The sequence below is a fragment of the Cyrtonyx montezumae genome, unplaced genomic scaffold (assembly GCF_038088225.1).
Source record: "Cyrtonyx montezumae isolate F1298 unplaced genomic scaffold, pur_monq_1.0 scaffold_0, whole genome shotgun sequence".
NCBI lineage: Eukaryota > Metazoa > Chordata > Aves > Galliformes > Odontophoridae > Cyrtonyx > Cyrtonyx montezumae.
The window spans coordinates 31,123,642-31,141,245 of NW_027071824.1; the positions used below are offsets into that span (position 1 = coordinate 31,123,642).

The window sequence follows — 17,604 nt, forward strand, 5'->3', positions numbered from 1 at the left end:
TATAAGGCTTAATATGTCCATGCAAGTACAAACATATAAATGTATGTATCTCCTTCCCAATTTTTATCTTGCATACTAGAGACTTCGAACCACTTCAGTGGTCTCAAGGTGCTCTAATAGCAATAGCAGTAACAACAAGAGCAATGACTTCAACATTACCAGTAGTAGAGCAGGAAAAGGAAGTTGGGCAGCGAAATAGCCAGCTGGATCCCCTGCCAGGTGGGAACTAAGTAGGCAATTCCAGGGAGAATCATAATTCCCAGGGTGAAGAATATCTGTATCACAATCCCAACAATCCGCTGGTCAGAACCAACAATCTCTGTCACTGAGCACATAGAAAGCCAAAATAAACAAAAGAGAAACAAACCTAACTAAAAAGTGTCATTGGTGGACCATAAGAAGGGATGATGCGGTATCAGCTCACAAGTCTGTCTAACCCAGTCTTGCCTTCAGCTTTATAAGCATGTCACCAGGTTTTCTAAACGTGGGTGATACTACCTCATCAACTCATCCACCATTCTTCAGTTGGAGGCCTCTGACTGCATATTTGCTAACAAATAAAACAGAGACAGATGACAGTCTTGAGACTCCATCATGATTAGCAGTGGTGGTTTACACTCTCCCTCGCATAATTTTGGTTTGTGCTCCAGACCAGAGGATTGGCCAGACAGGAGCTGCATTTACAGTCAATACAGACAAAACTTCTGCAGGGAAAAGAATTTAGCTCTGCCATGTTGATCGCTCTGACGGCTAAGATATGGTCTACAGTAGGCTTTACTTACTAGAACAAACAGCTTTTTTTTTTTTAATCCTTTGCTGGATTTCTTTATTTTGCAAACATATCTATTGATGAAACACAGGTAAGTCCACATCAGGCAATATCCCACAGCCATGAGATCTATAGCAGAGATGAGCAGTGCACAAAGAAGTGTCGCTGCTTTCTTTCATAACTTCACAATAAAAGTAGTTTGCCTTGGTTTATAATACAGAGACATGTGTAAACATACTAAAAAAAATCAGAATTCTACAAATAATTTGTAACTCTAGCTGATGATTCAGAGAGATATGACACTAATACTGTTTTTATTAGCAGTTCATTACATACACACTGCCCTCATGCAAGTTTACTGCCTAAAATAGCTGCCACAGTATCGACTCAGGAAGGAATGCATTGTGAAGACAAAGGGAGTTTTTGGGGAAACGTGGATCTGAGGCCCATATCAATAACCTGGGACATACGTTATAGCAAATAAACCAATGTATATGTGGGATCTCTCTTAAGAGGCATACACGGAAGTCAGGTTGCCTAATACCATGGGTGACCTTGGGATATAGAAACAGATTCCTGAAGGAATTTAGACTGAATCACTCTCTACAAGAATTAAGCACCTTGCTTCAGGCTGCAGCAATACACTGTACTTCAGTGTAACGTATGGCTGAACCTTTCCCTAAAGTCAGCTACATTTGATCTGAGTATTACAGAGTGAAGAAAGAAACAGTCTTTTAAAATTTGGTTACATTAAGGATACCAACTTCATAAGACATTTTGCTGGTTAGAGTATTTGCCATTGTTGTAGGATAAGATTTCATTTTAAAATTAGACTTATCATAGAATGGCCTGGATTAAAAAGGACCTTGAAGATCATCTAGTTTCAACCCCCATGCCATGAGCAGAGTCACCAACCACTAGATCAGGCTGCCCAGAGCCACATCCAGTCTGGCCTTGAAAGCCTCCAAGGATGGGGCATCCACAGCCTGTCTGGGAAACCTGTTCCAGTGCTTCATCATCCTGAGTGAAAAAAAACTTCCTAACATCTAACCTAAATCTCCCCTTTGTTTAAAACCATTCCTCCTTGTCCTATCACTATCAACCCATGTAAACACTCATTCCCCCTCCTGTTTATATGCCCCTTCAAGTACTGGAAGGCCACAGTGATGTCTCCCCAGAGCCTTCTCTTCTCCAAGCTAAACAAGCAGAGTTCCCTCAACCTTTCCTCATAGGAGAGGTGCTCCAGCCCTCTGATCATTTTAGTGGCCCTCCTCTGGACCCATTCCAAGAGCTCTGCATCCTTCTTGTGCTGGGAGCCCCAGGCCTGGATGCAGTACTCCAGATGGGGCCCACGCAAGAGCTGAGTAGAGAGGGACAATTACCTCTCCCTGTTGGTCACCCCCTTTTTAATGAAGCTCAGGAACCAGGAAAAAAAAAGAACAGTTCTCACCAATCACATAGCATGTCATCCATGTTCCCTTGCCAAAGATACCTTGGAGAAAACGGAAGACCAAAAATAGAGTAAAGTTTGGCGCAAATGCCACTATGATACCACATATCCCATCCCCAAGGCAGGAGAGCAAGTAGATGAGGATTCTGCCATATCTGTTGAAAAAAGAAAATGAAAAATCATGATAATCAATAAAGCATATCATCTCATTCAATTGATAAATTCAAGGTACCTTTTTGAGATGTGCCTCGTTCCAAAAGGAGGCTGCCTGAAACTTTCCAGTCGTGGCCATCAGGATATGGGGCTCTTTTCTCCATGTAGTTAACAATGACTTTACCTCCGTAATTTTAGAGCTGGTAATATTCTCATCAGATTCTCTTATTTTAGAAAGCAGTTGATCATATTGTAGCTAAATTATGGCCCCTAATTTACAGTTCTTAGTTTTGATCCAGTTGAAATAAGGGAAAAAATGGAGGGGGATGGGAAATTCTGTTTACACATGTTGGTCTCAATCATAATTGTAGCCAGCTCTGTGAAAGCAAACCATTTCTTCCTTAGTTACCTTATCTGATTTTTCAGTGTTGTTTTTTTCTTTTTAAGGTTTAAGTCCTCTTGTTTTTCAAATCTGCCTAGCTTATACATGAGCATCATTTTCCAGCAATGAAAAAGTGACATTATTAATTGGAGTGCTGAAGTTAAGCCATAGTTCTATAAGAAGAATAAAAAGGAAAGAAAAACACAATTTTAATAGCAATTGTGTTCTTGGAACACAACTAGAATTTCCATTTTGATCTTTTGTTGTTGTTATTTTTATAGTTTTAAAAAAGCTGAAAACTGATAGTTTGTTTATATCACCAGAAAGGATTAGCGAGAATACATTTGTTGATTATGTTCAAAAGGCTTCATGAGAAGGATTGCTATGGGACAAAAAATAAAGTCAGGGTAGCAAGCTATTTTCACTTCAGTCAATTCTGAGTGTTGTCCAGAAGAAAGAGTCTACTTGTCGGTCTACATGTCTAGGTGCAGCACATTCCTCCAATGCCTCCATCAAGGCATAGCAATCATAGTTGTGTTGTAGTTGCATTAATACACAAGTGTACTCTTAGACATGTTATAATAATTAACTGCAATCTCTCTCATTTTATACATAAAAGTATTACAACTGCACAGCCAAACACTGAGCAGGGATATCCTAAGTTAGCCAGTGCCTGCCATGACATCTCTTCCTCTTTCCTATATTCTTTACTACTATATCCTTTGGAAAGATCAGACTTTCCTTAAAAGTACTTGTCTGATAGATACTGAATTTTAACCTAAGTTTACATTCTGAATAATTCTGATTTTATGCATGATGCCCACTTCACTGGCAGAGCATATTTCCTCAAAATACATTATTTGTGTCTTTATTTTTCTTTGATAATTGATAATATTAATAGTGGACAGTGGTCCTCTTAGCCAAAGCCTATCAGTAATTACCAACACGAAGCAAAAGCCAGACTTCTTCTTTCACTGGGATATTTCAGCGGGGTAGAAATAGTGGGGGCTCACTGCCCCAGAGTGGGCTGTTGCCCGAGCCTGATTGTCAGCCACATCTTTTCTTTGACATTCATCCAGCCCTAGCACACAGAGCTATGATTTTGATGGTCTACATGTGAGTCCAGCACATGAACAGTTACCCTACCAAGTACACTCCTCTTCAAGTAGCCACTTTCCTCAATGGTTCCTTTAGGTATTTCCCAGTAAACACCAGTCCAGAAAGCTGTTCTGAATGCATCCTTTTCATTCTGTGTCCTTCTGCCCTTCCTGAGTCTAGATGTGTACAGAAAACATTGGAAACCACAAGAAAGGCTCTTCTTGTGACACTTTTAAGTCCAACTATGACCGGGAAGTATCATTGCTTTTAGATACCAGCCCAAAAGGAAGTGATGGTTTGATTAACCCAGATTGGACATGTTTACCCAAAGTGGTCATGTGTGCTTATTGCAGGTCACTACAAGTGATTTCATCTCTAAACAAACAGAAGGACAGCAGTGCTAACACTACCTGTCTGCTGCATAACCAAGGGTGAAGGCACCAGTCAGAAAGCCCAGGTTGAGGATAGCCTGTGAGAGATCCAGCATCCAGGCATGGCCACACACAAGGTCATACTGTAGGAACAAGAGAGGAGCATAAACACCCCAGGTAGATTATTCATTACCCCCAGAGCAAAACAGCATAGAAATTGCATAAGCAGGAAGGGGAAAGGTGAAAGGTGAAAGGATGAGGAAGGAGTTTACTGGAACTGGATTTTTTAGCACAGTGGCCTTACACACGAGAATTGGTCGGTCTGATGGTGCATCACTTGTTATATACATTCATACATATATATCACAGAATTGTAGGGGTTGGAAGGGACTTCTAGAGATCATCAATTCCAATCCCCTTCCTGAAGCAGGCTCCTTAGATCAGGTTGCACAGGTAGGCATCATGATTATTATCCTTCCTCTATCTTAGTAAATATTCTCATCTCAACCCATGAGTTGAGGTTAGTTCCATCCGCCCACCCCCCACTTTATTTCAGGCATAGGCAACGTGTTTTGGCTGAAGCTAATTGCTGCTGCTCAGCTGAGCTTTCATACAAAACAGCAACTGCTCTCATAGGACCTCAAAGCAGAAAGTCAGCTTCAACCTGCATCTGTGCTCCAGCTCTCAACACGACTACACATGAACCTTCACACCACTTTATTCTTCCAGAAAATGACTGTGGAATCATTCTCAATGCATCATTCTCCACAAGAGGCAGAGAGAAGTCCTCACATTTCTCTGTTAGCAGTCCCCAGGAATAACAGATTGACTGAGTTCACAGCCTGCAGGGTGAATGGTCTGTCCTCTGAGGGTTAAGAACACTTAACATCCCATAAACGGCTCAGATCCTGTCAGATTCAGACCTCAAAAAGAAACATCAGATTGATAGATTATAGATTAGCAGAGAGGGGTTCATACAGAACTAGATTTAAGAGCTCTTTACAGAATTGTCAGAGAACTTTTTGCTCTCTGACACCTATAATTACTCCTTCAGAATATGGTCATGAGAGAGGATTCCCCCTATAAGCCAGAACAGACAAGGAGAGTTGGGAACAAAGCAAGAGCAATACTGCCCTGCCAGAAACACCCATAAAATCAGAATGAGAAAAAGTTAAGACATTCTTATAATAACAAATCCTTTAAAGCAATGTCAAAATGAAATTATGCTTACACAGACATCAAAATCTATTAAAAAAATTATTTCCCTTTAATTTCAGAGACCAAGCCCAAAATTTCTACACTTAGAAACTGCACTGGTATTACTGCTGTTCCCTAAATGACATCCATTTCTCCCAGGAGGAGGCAACTTATTGACCTCAAATCTGATCACAGCAGTATAACTACTGACACGCACAGAGCTCTGAGCAGAGCTGCTCTCCAAAAGCAACCATGACCTCCTTATTGACATTTGGTACCAAAATCCCCACCCCTTACAGTAAGATTGTCTCACCCCAATGTAGCAAGCTGTCAGTCATCAGGGCATTGCCAGAGGCAATTCTTCCCATCCCACAAGAGTTGTTTCTAGTTAAGAGCCAGAGTACTGCCCTTTGGGGCTGCCTGCCTACCTCTCACCCTTGACCAGGCACAGGTAGATCAGCATTGTGCCTGAGATGACAACATGCTGGTTAGGTGACCCCTTCACTCACTGCTTCAGTCACCTCCTGCCCGGGGTGCTCCCACTACACTCCTCAATGCGTTGCAGAACTGCCATCCTGGGAAGGCTATGTCACCCTTCAAAGCACAGAGGAAAATTTCTAAAGGTGCTTAGAAGCACCACAGCTAGGGTAGAGTCACACCTGACTCACCCACTACAAACTAGCCATCAAGCACCACTACCTTGGCCAAAGTCAATAACCCTGCAAGGCCCAGGGCAGTGGTGGGTCCTTAGGTGACCGTATGAAGCAGTGCCAGAGCCCTATCCAGGCCCTGGTTCTAGAAGCATATCCTTTTGATATATACTCTACAAAAGTTTATATTTAACCCATATTTAATTTGATCTCTCTTTGCTATAAACAAGCAGTGTGAATAAGCAGTCACTAAAAAAAAAAAAAAGGGCAGGAGAACATGTGCCAGCAGCAATCAGGGAAAAATGTATTTACTGGAAAAGTCTGTCATTGCAATATCAATCTCAGATGACTTAGAAAACAGATTATTATAGTTGAAAACAGATAGATTATAGAAAACAGATGATTATAGCTCTTGGCTAATAATATAGTCAACTATTTTAAATATTCCTGTAAATAGGAAAAGACAAAGCTTCTAGGAAGCTATAAGTATTCTTTCTGAAGAGACTAGTGAAGACACCTGAATTAGTTCCATGCTCTATTTGTTTTTAAGCATTTAGATAACTTCCCATACAGATAAGCACTCTTGAATCTTTTCTGTTTTCTTGACAGAGCAGCTAGTATTTAAGTGATTACCCTGTAAATCTTGCTCTTTGTCTGCAAACAATCTTTAATGGAGAATTTAACAGTTACAAGAGAACTGCATGTTCTACTGGAGATCTTTTTATATAATTGGCCTTCAGATGTTTGGTTCTGCCTGACATTTACTCCTTTATAGATCACTGGAAAAGCATTTGCATCTATATACCCAGATTTCTGACTGTCTATTTATGCCAGTAGTCCTCCTATATGACACCTCCTTGCCAAAACATCTCCATGTACCTGTTTAGCAGCCTTCTCAAAAAAGAGAGGAGCAGTGCCTCCTCTCTGCTTTAGAGAAAGACACATGCCCATGCAGGTTTGGGCTGATGTTTGTGCCATCACAACATTGGCTGTGCCCATGCACAGGCAGACAGGGTTCACACAACGTGGAGTCTGCCAACCAGGAGCACTTCCGTGAAAATATCTGTTGACATCAAGCAGTAGAAGAGCAAACCCTGTCAGTAACCACTGACAGGGCTTTTTTCCATAGCATACCAAAATAACCCCTACAACTGGTACTCAGATGTCACCAACCACCCTCCTGCTTGTTTTTGAAAATTGGTAATGTTGAGAATCAAAAACTCTGATGCTCTCTGTCTAGACCACAGCTGACTGATTTCTCCGATTCTGTTTTTTTTACTTTCTTTTTTTCCACCTTTTCCCCAGACTTTCCAGTTGGGACCACTAAGGGAAAAAAGAGCTATAGCTCACACAGTAGAAAATAAGCTGCAGACAAGTTGAGTGACAGCTCACTGCTGAGTGCCATACAAACCTCAGCAAACAGGGATCCTGCTGGGGTTTCCTTTCAGAAGTACCACTCCATGGCTGCACCAGCACACCTCATCTATTGCAAAGCGTGGGACATAGACTGGAGAAACTTGTGGGAGATATCAGAGCGAGCAGGGCTGCCTCCAGCCCTCCTTGGGCATTTGAGAGTGAGACTGGCAGCAGGAGCTATCTCCTTCAGGATATCCCCCTCTCTATAGTATCCTTAGTAGAGTGGGGAAATCAGCCCCTCCTACTCTGACAGCCTTGCAGTACAGGCAGATGGACAGTCCTGCTTGGAAGGACATCCCACTGATAGGCACCTTCCTAGCTTCTGGAGCCTTTAACATTAACATGAAATCCCAGGGCAGAATAGCCCCTAAGTGTGACTGAAGGAACATTGCTGGTGAACTTTGCTGATCTCCAAACCAGCAGCAAACTTCATGGACTAGATTACTCTATGTTAAGGAAGAGATCTTGCACTGGGTCTCAGTAGTTCATTAGTGAATAAATATTATAAAAGGAGTGGAAACTAACTGAGATGATGACAGAATAAATGCTCATACAGAACTAAGGACCCACAAAACATACTTTATGGCAACCTCTCATTTCCTCACAGCTTTGGCCAGAGGCAAGCATTTTTCATTTCAGCTGGATGTGAAGGCTAACAGCAGACCTGTAATTCCCTGTACTTGAGAAGCTTTATGCACCAAGTCCCAAAACACTTCAGCACACCTCTCCCTGGCAGAAGTGCACTGCTTTGAATGACAGCATTTCATTAAAAGCTCCTCAAAATATTGCACTTGTGTAGAAGCTTAGAAGTACTTTACCTGTCACAATAAAGTTCCAAATGATGGGTAAAATACCTCATTCAATAAGGAGATCTACATTGACACATCAGCCCAATTTCAACAGCACAGTTAAAACCTACATGTGGACGTGACAAACCAAGGCCCAAACCCTCACCCAGCACCAGCCGACTCAACTGTGCCAACAGAAGAACAGTCCCACTGGTGCAACTGCAAGAAACAGCTGCAGCCCCTCTCATACAGGAAAAGCTGAGAGTTTCATAGTGAATTTAGTGATTGCATTTCTCTCTGTTTACATCTGCCCTTCTCCACCATCCCTGCACTACTTGGTATTAAACCTGTAAGTGATGCTGGAGATAAGACACTGTTAAGTACCACTGTGCCAATGACAGCAATAACACTAGATCAGTGCTTCATTCAGGTGATCATTTGTTCACCTCAGACCTCACACTTTGAATATAAAACATTGCCAGGTCCTAAAATGACACCATCTGTATCACAGAGACTTGCTACAGACAGGACAGGTTGAAATCAGTGCTGAACTTATGCCAACCCAAGCTGCTAATAAGCCCAAGATACATCAGCACTGTTGGAGCTGCTGATGAGCACCCAGATTCTCCACACACTTTCATCCACCTTGGCAAACAATCCAAGCTACAGGTGTGACTAATTAACAAGCATGCCTCTAAGAGTCATTCTCAGGAAAAGAAAAATACCTGAATGAAATACTTAACTACTTCACAAACCCTTACCAGTCACCCTTTCACAGGGGACTGGATCGTCTTCACTGAAAAGAAGATATGTAATGCCAAATCCCAGCAGTGAGAAAGGCCAACAGCTCAGCATGGTTTCCTGGGAAAATTTGGGTTTACTGACTTCCATACATCCTGTGCACATAGCCTTCCACTGTAAGTCTTTGGAATGACAGACCATTTTTGATCCAAAGAAAACTGCACCAAAATTCCAAAGACTGTGAGAGCCATAACACGATGGAAAGAACAGCAACAACAGAAATAAAGTACAAGGCAGCAGCAAAGGAGTATTTGCACAAATACAACAGCCGCAGAAGAAAAGAAAATAAACTGCTTACCTTTGAAAGGCCTCTAATAGGCATGAACCTCCAGCAAGATACCCTTACCTCCACTGCCAACCTTTAAAACCCGTGCTGGTTACTCAGGTACATTGCACGCACCTGAGCTCCCCTGGGTTGGCTCTGCCTTCCCACCAGGTGCTCCATCACTGCTTCAAGCTGTGACTTAGCATTTCCACTACAAGATCCCACAGCGGTTTTGAACCTTGTTAGATGTAGTGGGAGTGATGCTCATCATGCACTGTAATGCTCACCAGACAGGGGATGGTGGGGAGCATTCTTCAAGTGTTGGGGTGCAGTGTGTGAGATGTTCACTCTCCCCAAGAGGGATGGAGGAGAGAACTGGGAAGGTAAATGTATGAGAACTCATGGATGGAAATAAAAACAGTTCGTTAGGTAAATCCACTATTACTAAATTACCACTATTTTTATCAGAAATCCGAAACACGGCATCATACCAATCTCTACGAAGAAAATTAAATATCCCAGCCAAAACAATGACACTGATGCACACAGTTATGTCTCCCAGTTTCACAAGAAGTTGCACAAGACCCCTCCAACTTAAATGGGAGCAGATTGTAGCTGTCTCAGACCTCTGCTCACGCTCACTATCAGAGACAACACCACATGAGAGAGATCTCAGCTTAAGTTCCACGCATTGTGAGGCCTTCACTGGTATCTTAAAACCTTTAAGTCATCCCAGGCCTAGTTTGCTCAACTCTGCTTCAAGTACCACAGCACAAGTGGATGAATCCACCCTGACCTAGGTGGACTGCCTCTCAGGACCCAGGGACATAAGATTTTAAAAGAAAACCCTTAGCATTGCTCTCTCAACTGTTGCTAGGCCATTCTAAAATAGGCTTCGCTAAGCACTGTTCCTATGATGATTTCTTAATAGATTTTGCTCTCCCCAAGTGTGGAAGGACAAGAGCCCTGGTCTGTTCCCCAGCTGTCATAAGGTGCCAGACATAAGGTACTAGAAATCTTCAGATAGTTGAAAGAAACAGAAACATTTCTGCACACACGTGGTCAAAATGAGGCATTTAAAAGCAGAAACATGAGAAAAGGAGGTGTTAATTGGGTTAAGAAGATTAGAGATCTACTTAAACTGAGCCATTGTTTGTTAGCACCTCAGATGAGTAAAAGGAGACTAAATGAAATCTGGGACTTCAGTCGTCTCAAACTGAGATCCTTTAGTAGCTGATCTCAAAGCAATTGATCCAGTATGTGCATGTCACAGGTTTCCCTACTACATGAAGAAACTGAGCCTCATGGGATCTGAGTTGTCTGGGTAATGCTGCAAAACTGTGAAGAGCCCAAGCACTGCATACTGAGGTGTTCCCACCACTGCCCTGGAGCTGCAGTGTCACTGCTAGTGCAACCTGACTGCCCTTTGCTACTCACAAGCTATTTCTTTCTGTCTTTTCCTGTGTGTTCTCTTGGCACAGTGGTGGGAATTCTTCCCCAAATACCCCTCATCCGTACTGCTCTGCACAGCCCTGGCATGTCCCCCATGACAAAGGCAGGAAAGTGCAGCTGGGCATAGAGTATGCCAGTGGACATTCAACCTTTCACTCCCATTAACTGTGGTAGCACAAACATTGATTTCATTTTCCCTAAGCCATGCTGTGTTTCAGTGCAGCTGCAAAATCAAAACATGAACAGCCTCTGAACACAGCCCTATTGGCACAATGTACATGCTACAGTAAAGCTGAAAGAAGAAACATGAAAAAGTAAAGGAATTTCCCAATAGTTTTTTCTTAAGCTACCATGTGGCTGGCTAGCACATCTTGCTAGGTAGAAGACAACAGGACCTCCACTTGTCCTGACCCTGGCAGCATGCCTCACACCAGCAGCACAGCCTCCCTGCCATGGCACAGCAGTGTTCACCCTCCTGCCACCACTAGCCAGGACCAGACTTGGATATCAGCTCCCCACCTGTCACTTCATTTTGATAGAGGCACACAAAAGCCAGTGCTCAGGGCACAGAGATCTGCTCTGAAGACTCTGAGAGCTGAGAGCAGCAGTCTCAACTGGGTGGGAAGAGTGACAAGTTGAGAGGTTGGGATGGGCACCTCTCTCTGCGTTGAATCTGCTCATGGCTTCACCTGCTGTGCCCTGCTCTGCAGTTGAGGGACATGGCTCCAGTACAATCGAGGCTGGAGAGACATGCAGGAGCCAGAGCCCGCAGCTATGCTGGCATGTTTTGCACTGCATCTTGATTATTTCCTGCTCAGCTTCCTAAAGCACACTTCTAATTTTTCATCAGTTGGAGCAGACTGTGTATACCAACCTCATAATTACAGACTGCACAGAGGGTTTCCTAGGAAAGCACTGGACATGGCTTTTCACAGCTTCACAAATGTCATCATGTCTACAAGCGCTTACCAACAGTGGTAACAGGTAGTTGGTGGCACTCTGTGACATTTCAAGAGAAGCAGAGTGACAGCTTTGAGCATGGATGTGTGCCTTTTTTCTTTAGCACACACAACAGTCTCAGCTAGTTCCCATTGGATTTCAGAAGACAGCCAGCTGCCAGTTTTCACTGTTACTTGCAGAGCTCAGTGTTCATCGCTGGAGACATGGAGAACACACACTGCTGGCCCAACTTGGTCACCAGCAGCCCCAGCAAAAAGGGCATCACTTTGTTTTCATGTCATGTCCCTCCAGCAACAGAGCAATCTGTGGGGTGCTTGGTGTGAGAGCAGTAAGAGGATGCACTGACCAGCTCAGCTCACCATCCCCTGGAAGTTTGACACTGACACCCGATCTCACTCATCATCCTGAACTGTTTGTGGGACCAAAGCCAGTCCAGTAAGGAAAAGCAGCACCCAAAGAAATGAGCCATCCCTAGGTCCTCCTGCTGCAACCCCACACCAAGAGGGAAACGCTGAAGCAGGGACAGAGCCCTTCCTTACCTCGCTGACAATGGAGGCGTGGGGCTGTTGGTACACCCAGGAATCCTGGCAGGTGGCAAGTGGTGGGCTGCCCACTCTGCCATCGAGGGAGTGGGCGAGGGGGCTGGCACAGCCAGCGGCCGCATCCCAGGTCACATCCAGCCTCTCGCAGCGCCCACTGGAGGAGCCGTTCACCAGCAGCAGAGGCAGCACTGTGAAGTTTTGCTCCTCTTCCAGCGTCCAGCCGCATTTTTTGCTTAAATCAGCCGCCCCAGGTATCCGGCACCAATAGTTATCCGGCACTCGCCCAAGGAAAACCACGCTGGCAAATAGGAATGAAAAAGTGATTCCTGTCTGGCAAAGGAGGAAAAAGACCCTTTTCTGAAATCTTCCAAATTCCCCGGCTTCCTTCAACACCTCATCAAACGAGGGCATGGTGCGTGGCAGCCTGCCCTCTCGACGTGCCCGCAGGGCTCACGCTTATGCTGCAGCACTGTGCTCATGTCCCATGGGTGCCCCCATGCACACCCTGACAGCGACTTGCGGTGTGCCAGGCTGCAGGCAGCCTGGGGCAGAAGGATTTAAAGGGCGCAAAAGTATTGTAGGGGAGGAGGGGCGAACGTTTCCTATTCATCCCGAATGTCAAGCAGATAGTGTAATAAAAGCAGTTAACTCCTTAGGGGTGAGTAAGGCACAAATGCTGATGTAAATATGTAGGTGCAAGGGCAAAGCAGAGAGTTAACTGGAAAGAGCAGAGGCTGTTGCAGAATGCAGCAGTGAGTGATGCAGCCACTCAGCAGGGGAGAAAGTTGTCTCAGAGAGAGCTATGAAGCCTTTCTTCAGCAAACAGAAGTGAGTACTGCAGCAATGTTTTATTGCTTGATTTTATTGCAGATTTAATTTGCAAGTCTTTCCTTTCTATAGCGTAATTAAAAGAAGGCTCATAACTGCTCCAATCCAAAATCCTGGATTTTTTTAAAGTTGGCTCCATCTGTTTATAAATGACTTTTACATGTCCTTGTTTTATTTTCACAAAATCTTCCCCAAATGCAAAATGCAAATGACCAGTTTCCCCTTCTGTCTCTCAAAAATGAATGGAAAACAAACTGTTTCACTTTTCTATTCTGCTAGATTTTTGAGTGTGAGTAAAAGGGAAGGCAGAGCCAGAGCTAGGCTTCATTACGTGGGCACATGGGCACATCTAGTACATAACTTCTTTAGTCAGATCAGAGGCAACAACACGCATTCTGCACTTTGGTCAGGATTATTAGGTCTACAGCCCCCACTTCCTGCAAAGGGAGAGCCCTTTGCAGGAAGGAGCACAAAGCCAGCACCTATGAAGCTTATCTCCAGCAAACCCTTATCTACCGTCACTTACAGCTTTGACCATGGATGTCTATGGTTTTGGGTAGAACTACAATTTCTAAAACAATTACTTGCAATCTGGGGAAGACTTTGATCACTACACAGTCTATCTGACATGGGTTTTGTAACAGATATGAAAACCAGGACTGTATTGTGAGCTTGGCAAAGATGTGTGCTGTAGGTAGAAGAGCTCCTGTGCTTGTATCAGGAGATGCTGTTGTGGGAATTTCACCTGACTGCCAGTTAAACTGTCGTGTAGTAATCAAGCTTAGAAACGACCTTTGGGTCCAGGTTTGTGCCTAAGGAAGAAGGGCAGAGTCTGATGGCTGGCTTTGAACACAAGAAGCTGTTTTATCCCAGTTGGTCTGAACAAGCATTGATCACACTGAGATGCCAAAGGTCAGATCACATTCTCTGACAGCTCCACGTGACCAGGGAAATTTCTCTGCAGGACCACCACCAAGTTATACCAACAGGGACTGAGCTTGATGTGGGCTCTCACAGCACACTGCTCTCACAGCTCTGCTCAAATGTATGTGAAACATTGGCTGCTTCTCAACCTTTCCCTAGTAAGAAATGTGACTTCCATGTTGAGTGTTAGCTCAGTTCTGAACCATGAGTGGTCTCCTATAAGCCATATAGCCTATAATCCCTCTTCAGCACTTCACCTGTTTAAGAAGCCATCCATTTCCACCTCTAAGTTAATGAGTGGAGCTAGACCAGGCTTGTCAGAGTAAGAATTCAGTCCAATATTTGAGCATTTCCTCGGGAGCTACTTTCTTTTCCTAAAGTATGCATGGTCTAGTAGCTCTTTGTCAAAATTTCATTGATCTCATCCATTATGCTCCTGTTGTGCACAGCCTGCATGCCAGGGTCTGAAAGAAAACCTAGCAGCTAGGAGATATCAGCACTAAGTCACAGCAGCAGAAATCTGGGAACATTCCTGATATTACTCGCTGTAATTGCTGGTGATAGAAATAGTGATTCATTCAGTAAATCAACTCAATTGTCCGGCATAGATGATGTCAAGGTGACCTGAGCTGCATAGCATTTACACTTGTTTTCATTCCTTGGTCCAAAAGTGAATTATCAATATTTGCCACCATATCATATCAATGTGCTGCAAGGCTCCAGTTTGTAAAAGAAATCTAAAACATCCCAGGGAAAGATTCATGAGAACAAGCATTAACTCTACAGCAAGCAAGTCCCATTTTTTCTGAGGCTTTCCTGGAACTTCAACTTCATGAACTGCAAGAGCTGAACATATTTGAGGCCTGGACAATTATGGGTTTGTATACAAAGCCAGTAACTGTGGCCTCTTGAGAGAATGCATTCAAATCTTCTTTGAGGACAGGTCAAATTAGCATTTCAAGCATTTTGTCCTCTGCATATAGTAAAATAAACAGTGCTCTTTGATACTGGGAGATACACAAAAGGAAATACATAGCTGAGGAAGATGCTAACTGGTGAAGAATATAGAAGCAGAAAAAATAGATGTGGAGAAGTGAACAGAAAAGAGGGAGGGGGAAGGTGGGAAGGCAGCAAGCCAGGAAAAGAGCAGAGGCAGAAGCAGTGATGAAAGGGGAGCAGAGGAGAAAGAGATATGGAAGTACAACTAAATTACAAACACAAGTATCTTTGTTTGGAACTGTCTTCAGACCCCTAAATGTCACAGCTATTTCAGAAACAGAATGAAAACTATGTAGTCTAGAGGAGAAGAAATACAATCCCTGCCTACTTATGGGTCTAGAGTACTGCCTATACATGTCTGGGTGACAGAATGAGTGAGATGGATCAATACCTACTCTGATCAACTCCTGGAAAGATCCAGCTTTAGTGTAACACCCCAGATAACTTACCAGTGCTTCAGAGAAACCCTCAGAAACTTTCTTCTCTGGGACAACATAAGCAACAAAGCACTGATATCAGTGAATTTTCAAACACCTTAGGGCACCATCACAGATTATAGCATTGTTCCTGTGATTAAATTATACAGAAAAACATGTCCTATAGATATGCCAAATAAAAGAGGGCTTTGGAGTGAGCTCAGGCAGCCATCATCCACCCTGCCCATTATGCAACTTTATGATGCTGCTTCATATTGCACCAAATGTTTCCCATACAAATCTAAACCAGTCAGTATCACCACATCCTAGGGCCAGGAGACTGCCCACATCACTCTTCTCTTCAACCCTCCCTGCCAGGAAAAGGAGCAACCCTTCTACTGGACTGCAGCATTTGGGGATTGTCTGTACCTCCACTACCTGGTGGCTCCACAGCAGAGTCCGCTGCAATGAACTCAGTCATAGTAGCTCAAATTACAATGATTTGTACCATAATCATATTACAAATCCATCTTAAAGGCAAGGCTCCGTTCAAAGCAGAAGATGGCAGACCCCTTCTTTGTTTCTCTCCACTCACTTCACACCCACCTCTGAGAGCTAGCTACAGTGGTCCTGTGTTGAAAGCATCGTTCTTCCGTGCTGAAGTGAAGAACTTTAACTGCAGCCCCAGAAATACTGCATGTTCATAGAGCTCTTGGTAACACCTCATTCATACATCTCATTAAGAAACCAGAATAGCAAAAATACAAGAATTCAATCTTAGAGATAAAATAGTGGATTCCTTGAGATCAGAGTGAGACCTCCTTGGGGGGAAATTATAGAAGTTTACACCCCTCTCTCCCACACATGTACAATCACATTTCAAGTCAGGATTCTATGTTACATGCAGCATTTTCTCTGACAGCTCTTCTGTGTGGTTATGGTTTTTTTTGTTGGTTTTTTTTTTTTGTGTGTTTTTTTTTCCTTATACTTCATCAAGCATTCCTTTTCCTCACCAGCCATTTTCATCTTTTCTCTCTCCATTATTCCTTCAGATTTTCTTTCTCTTTCCAAGAGGTACAGCTCTACTCAGCGGAGCATGTCCTTTCCCAGGCCTCCAAGATCAACTAAGATAGCTGCAGGCTAGCTCTGAGACATGGGAAAAGTCAGTGTCAAGCAACGGGATGTCCACCTTTTGGCAATCCATGAAAGCAATGTACAATGCACTCTACTCCCCTCTCTCACTATTTCCATGGCTTAGACTGTTTTTACTATCTTGGTTCCAACAACAAATAGACATAAATGTAGTTCTAGGAACTATAGAGTACAACAACCAGGGGGATCTGTACACATCACTAGCACAGCAGCTGAAACAGCAGAGAATGATAGGTATGCAGGGAGAAATGGGAATGGCCAAGTGAGGAAGAAAAAGCAAAGCATGAAGGGAAAAGCAAAAGAGAAACAAAGAGACAAACACACAGGAGAGGGAGAGAGCAGTGACCACAACTGAGACAGTCCATATTTATGGACCATATTTATATTTATTTTGAGCATGTATAAGCAAAAAGGACAGAGCAGAGCAGGAAGACACCCTCTACCCTACAGCCATTGACCATCCTCACATCCTTAGCTATTCCTCCTGCTGCCTCAATGCAGAGTGGAATTTCAGGCACCATGGGCTGTTGAGAGACAGTACACTCCAAATTCTGGCTGGCTGTACCACAACAGCAGTATGCTGCACCTGACATCTTCTTCTGGAGAGCATCAGGTTCCAGGAATACAGTTGCTCCTCAGATAGCAAGGGCTTGCACCTCACTGACTTTAATCCTACTGAAGAAACAGCAAACACTTGCATCTTTCTAAGCAGACTTTGGAATACCTGGTCACCAGGGTTTCAGCCCAGTTTGAGTTACAAGGGGAAACAAAAGGGTTCACAGCATCTCTACAACTTGCTGAAGGAAGAGAAGTCAGAGGTAAAGCTCACATATGTGTTTTTACAGTAAGTATGTTGTTTCTCTTCTCTTACTCTTTTTTATTCTTTTATTATTTTATTATATTTTTTCTTATCTTTTTTCATATCTTGGAGACCAGCAGAGAGGCTGCACTACCTTCCTGTTCAGGTAAGTATGCTGCAATTTCTGAGTAT

General features: G+C 43.4%; 1 protein-coding gene across 1 annotated transcript in view; it reads right to left on the bottom strand.

Moving 5' to 3' along the window:
• The window catches only part of SLC22A3 (solute carrier family 22 member 3), a 33,720-nt gene extending 20,958 nt beyond the window's left edge, over window positions 1-12,762 (bottom strand). The window contains exons 1-4 of the mRNA XM_065731631.1: window positions 12,292-12,762; window positions 4,263-4,366; window positions 2,220-2,374; window positions 160-325 (exon numbers count right to left, since the gene is read on the bottom strand). Of these exons, the coding sequence (XP_065587703.1) occupies window positions 160-325; window positions 2,220-2,374; window positions 4,263-4,366; window positions 12,292-12,705 (839 nt within the window). The 5' untranslated portion in view covers window positions 12,706-12,762. The remainder of the gene's footprint in view (window positions 1-159; window positions 326-2,219; window positions 2,375-4,262; window positions 4,367-12,291) is intronic.
• Window positions 12,763-17,604: the final 4,842 nt, after the last annotated feature.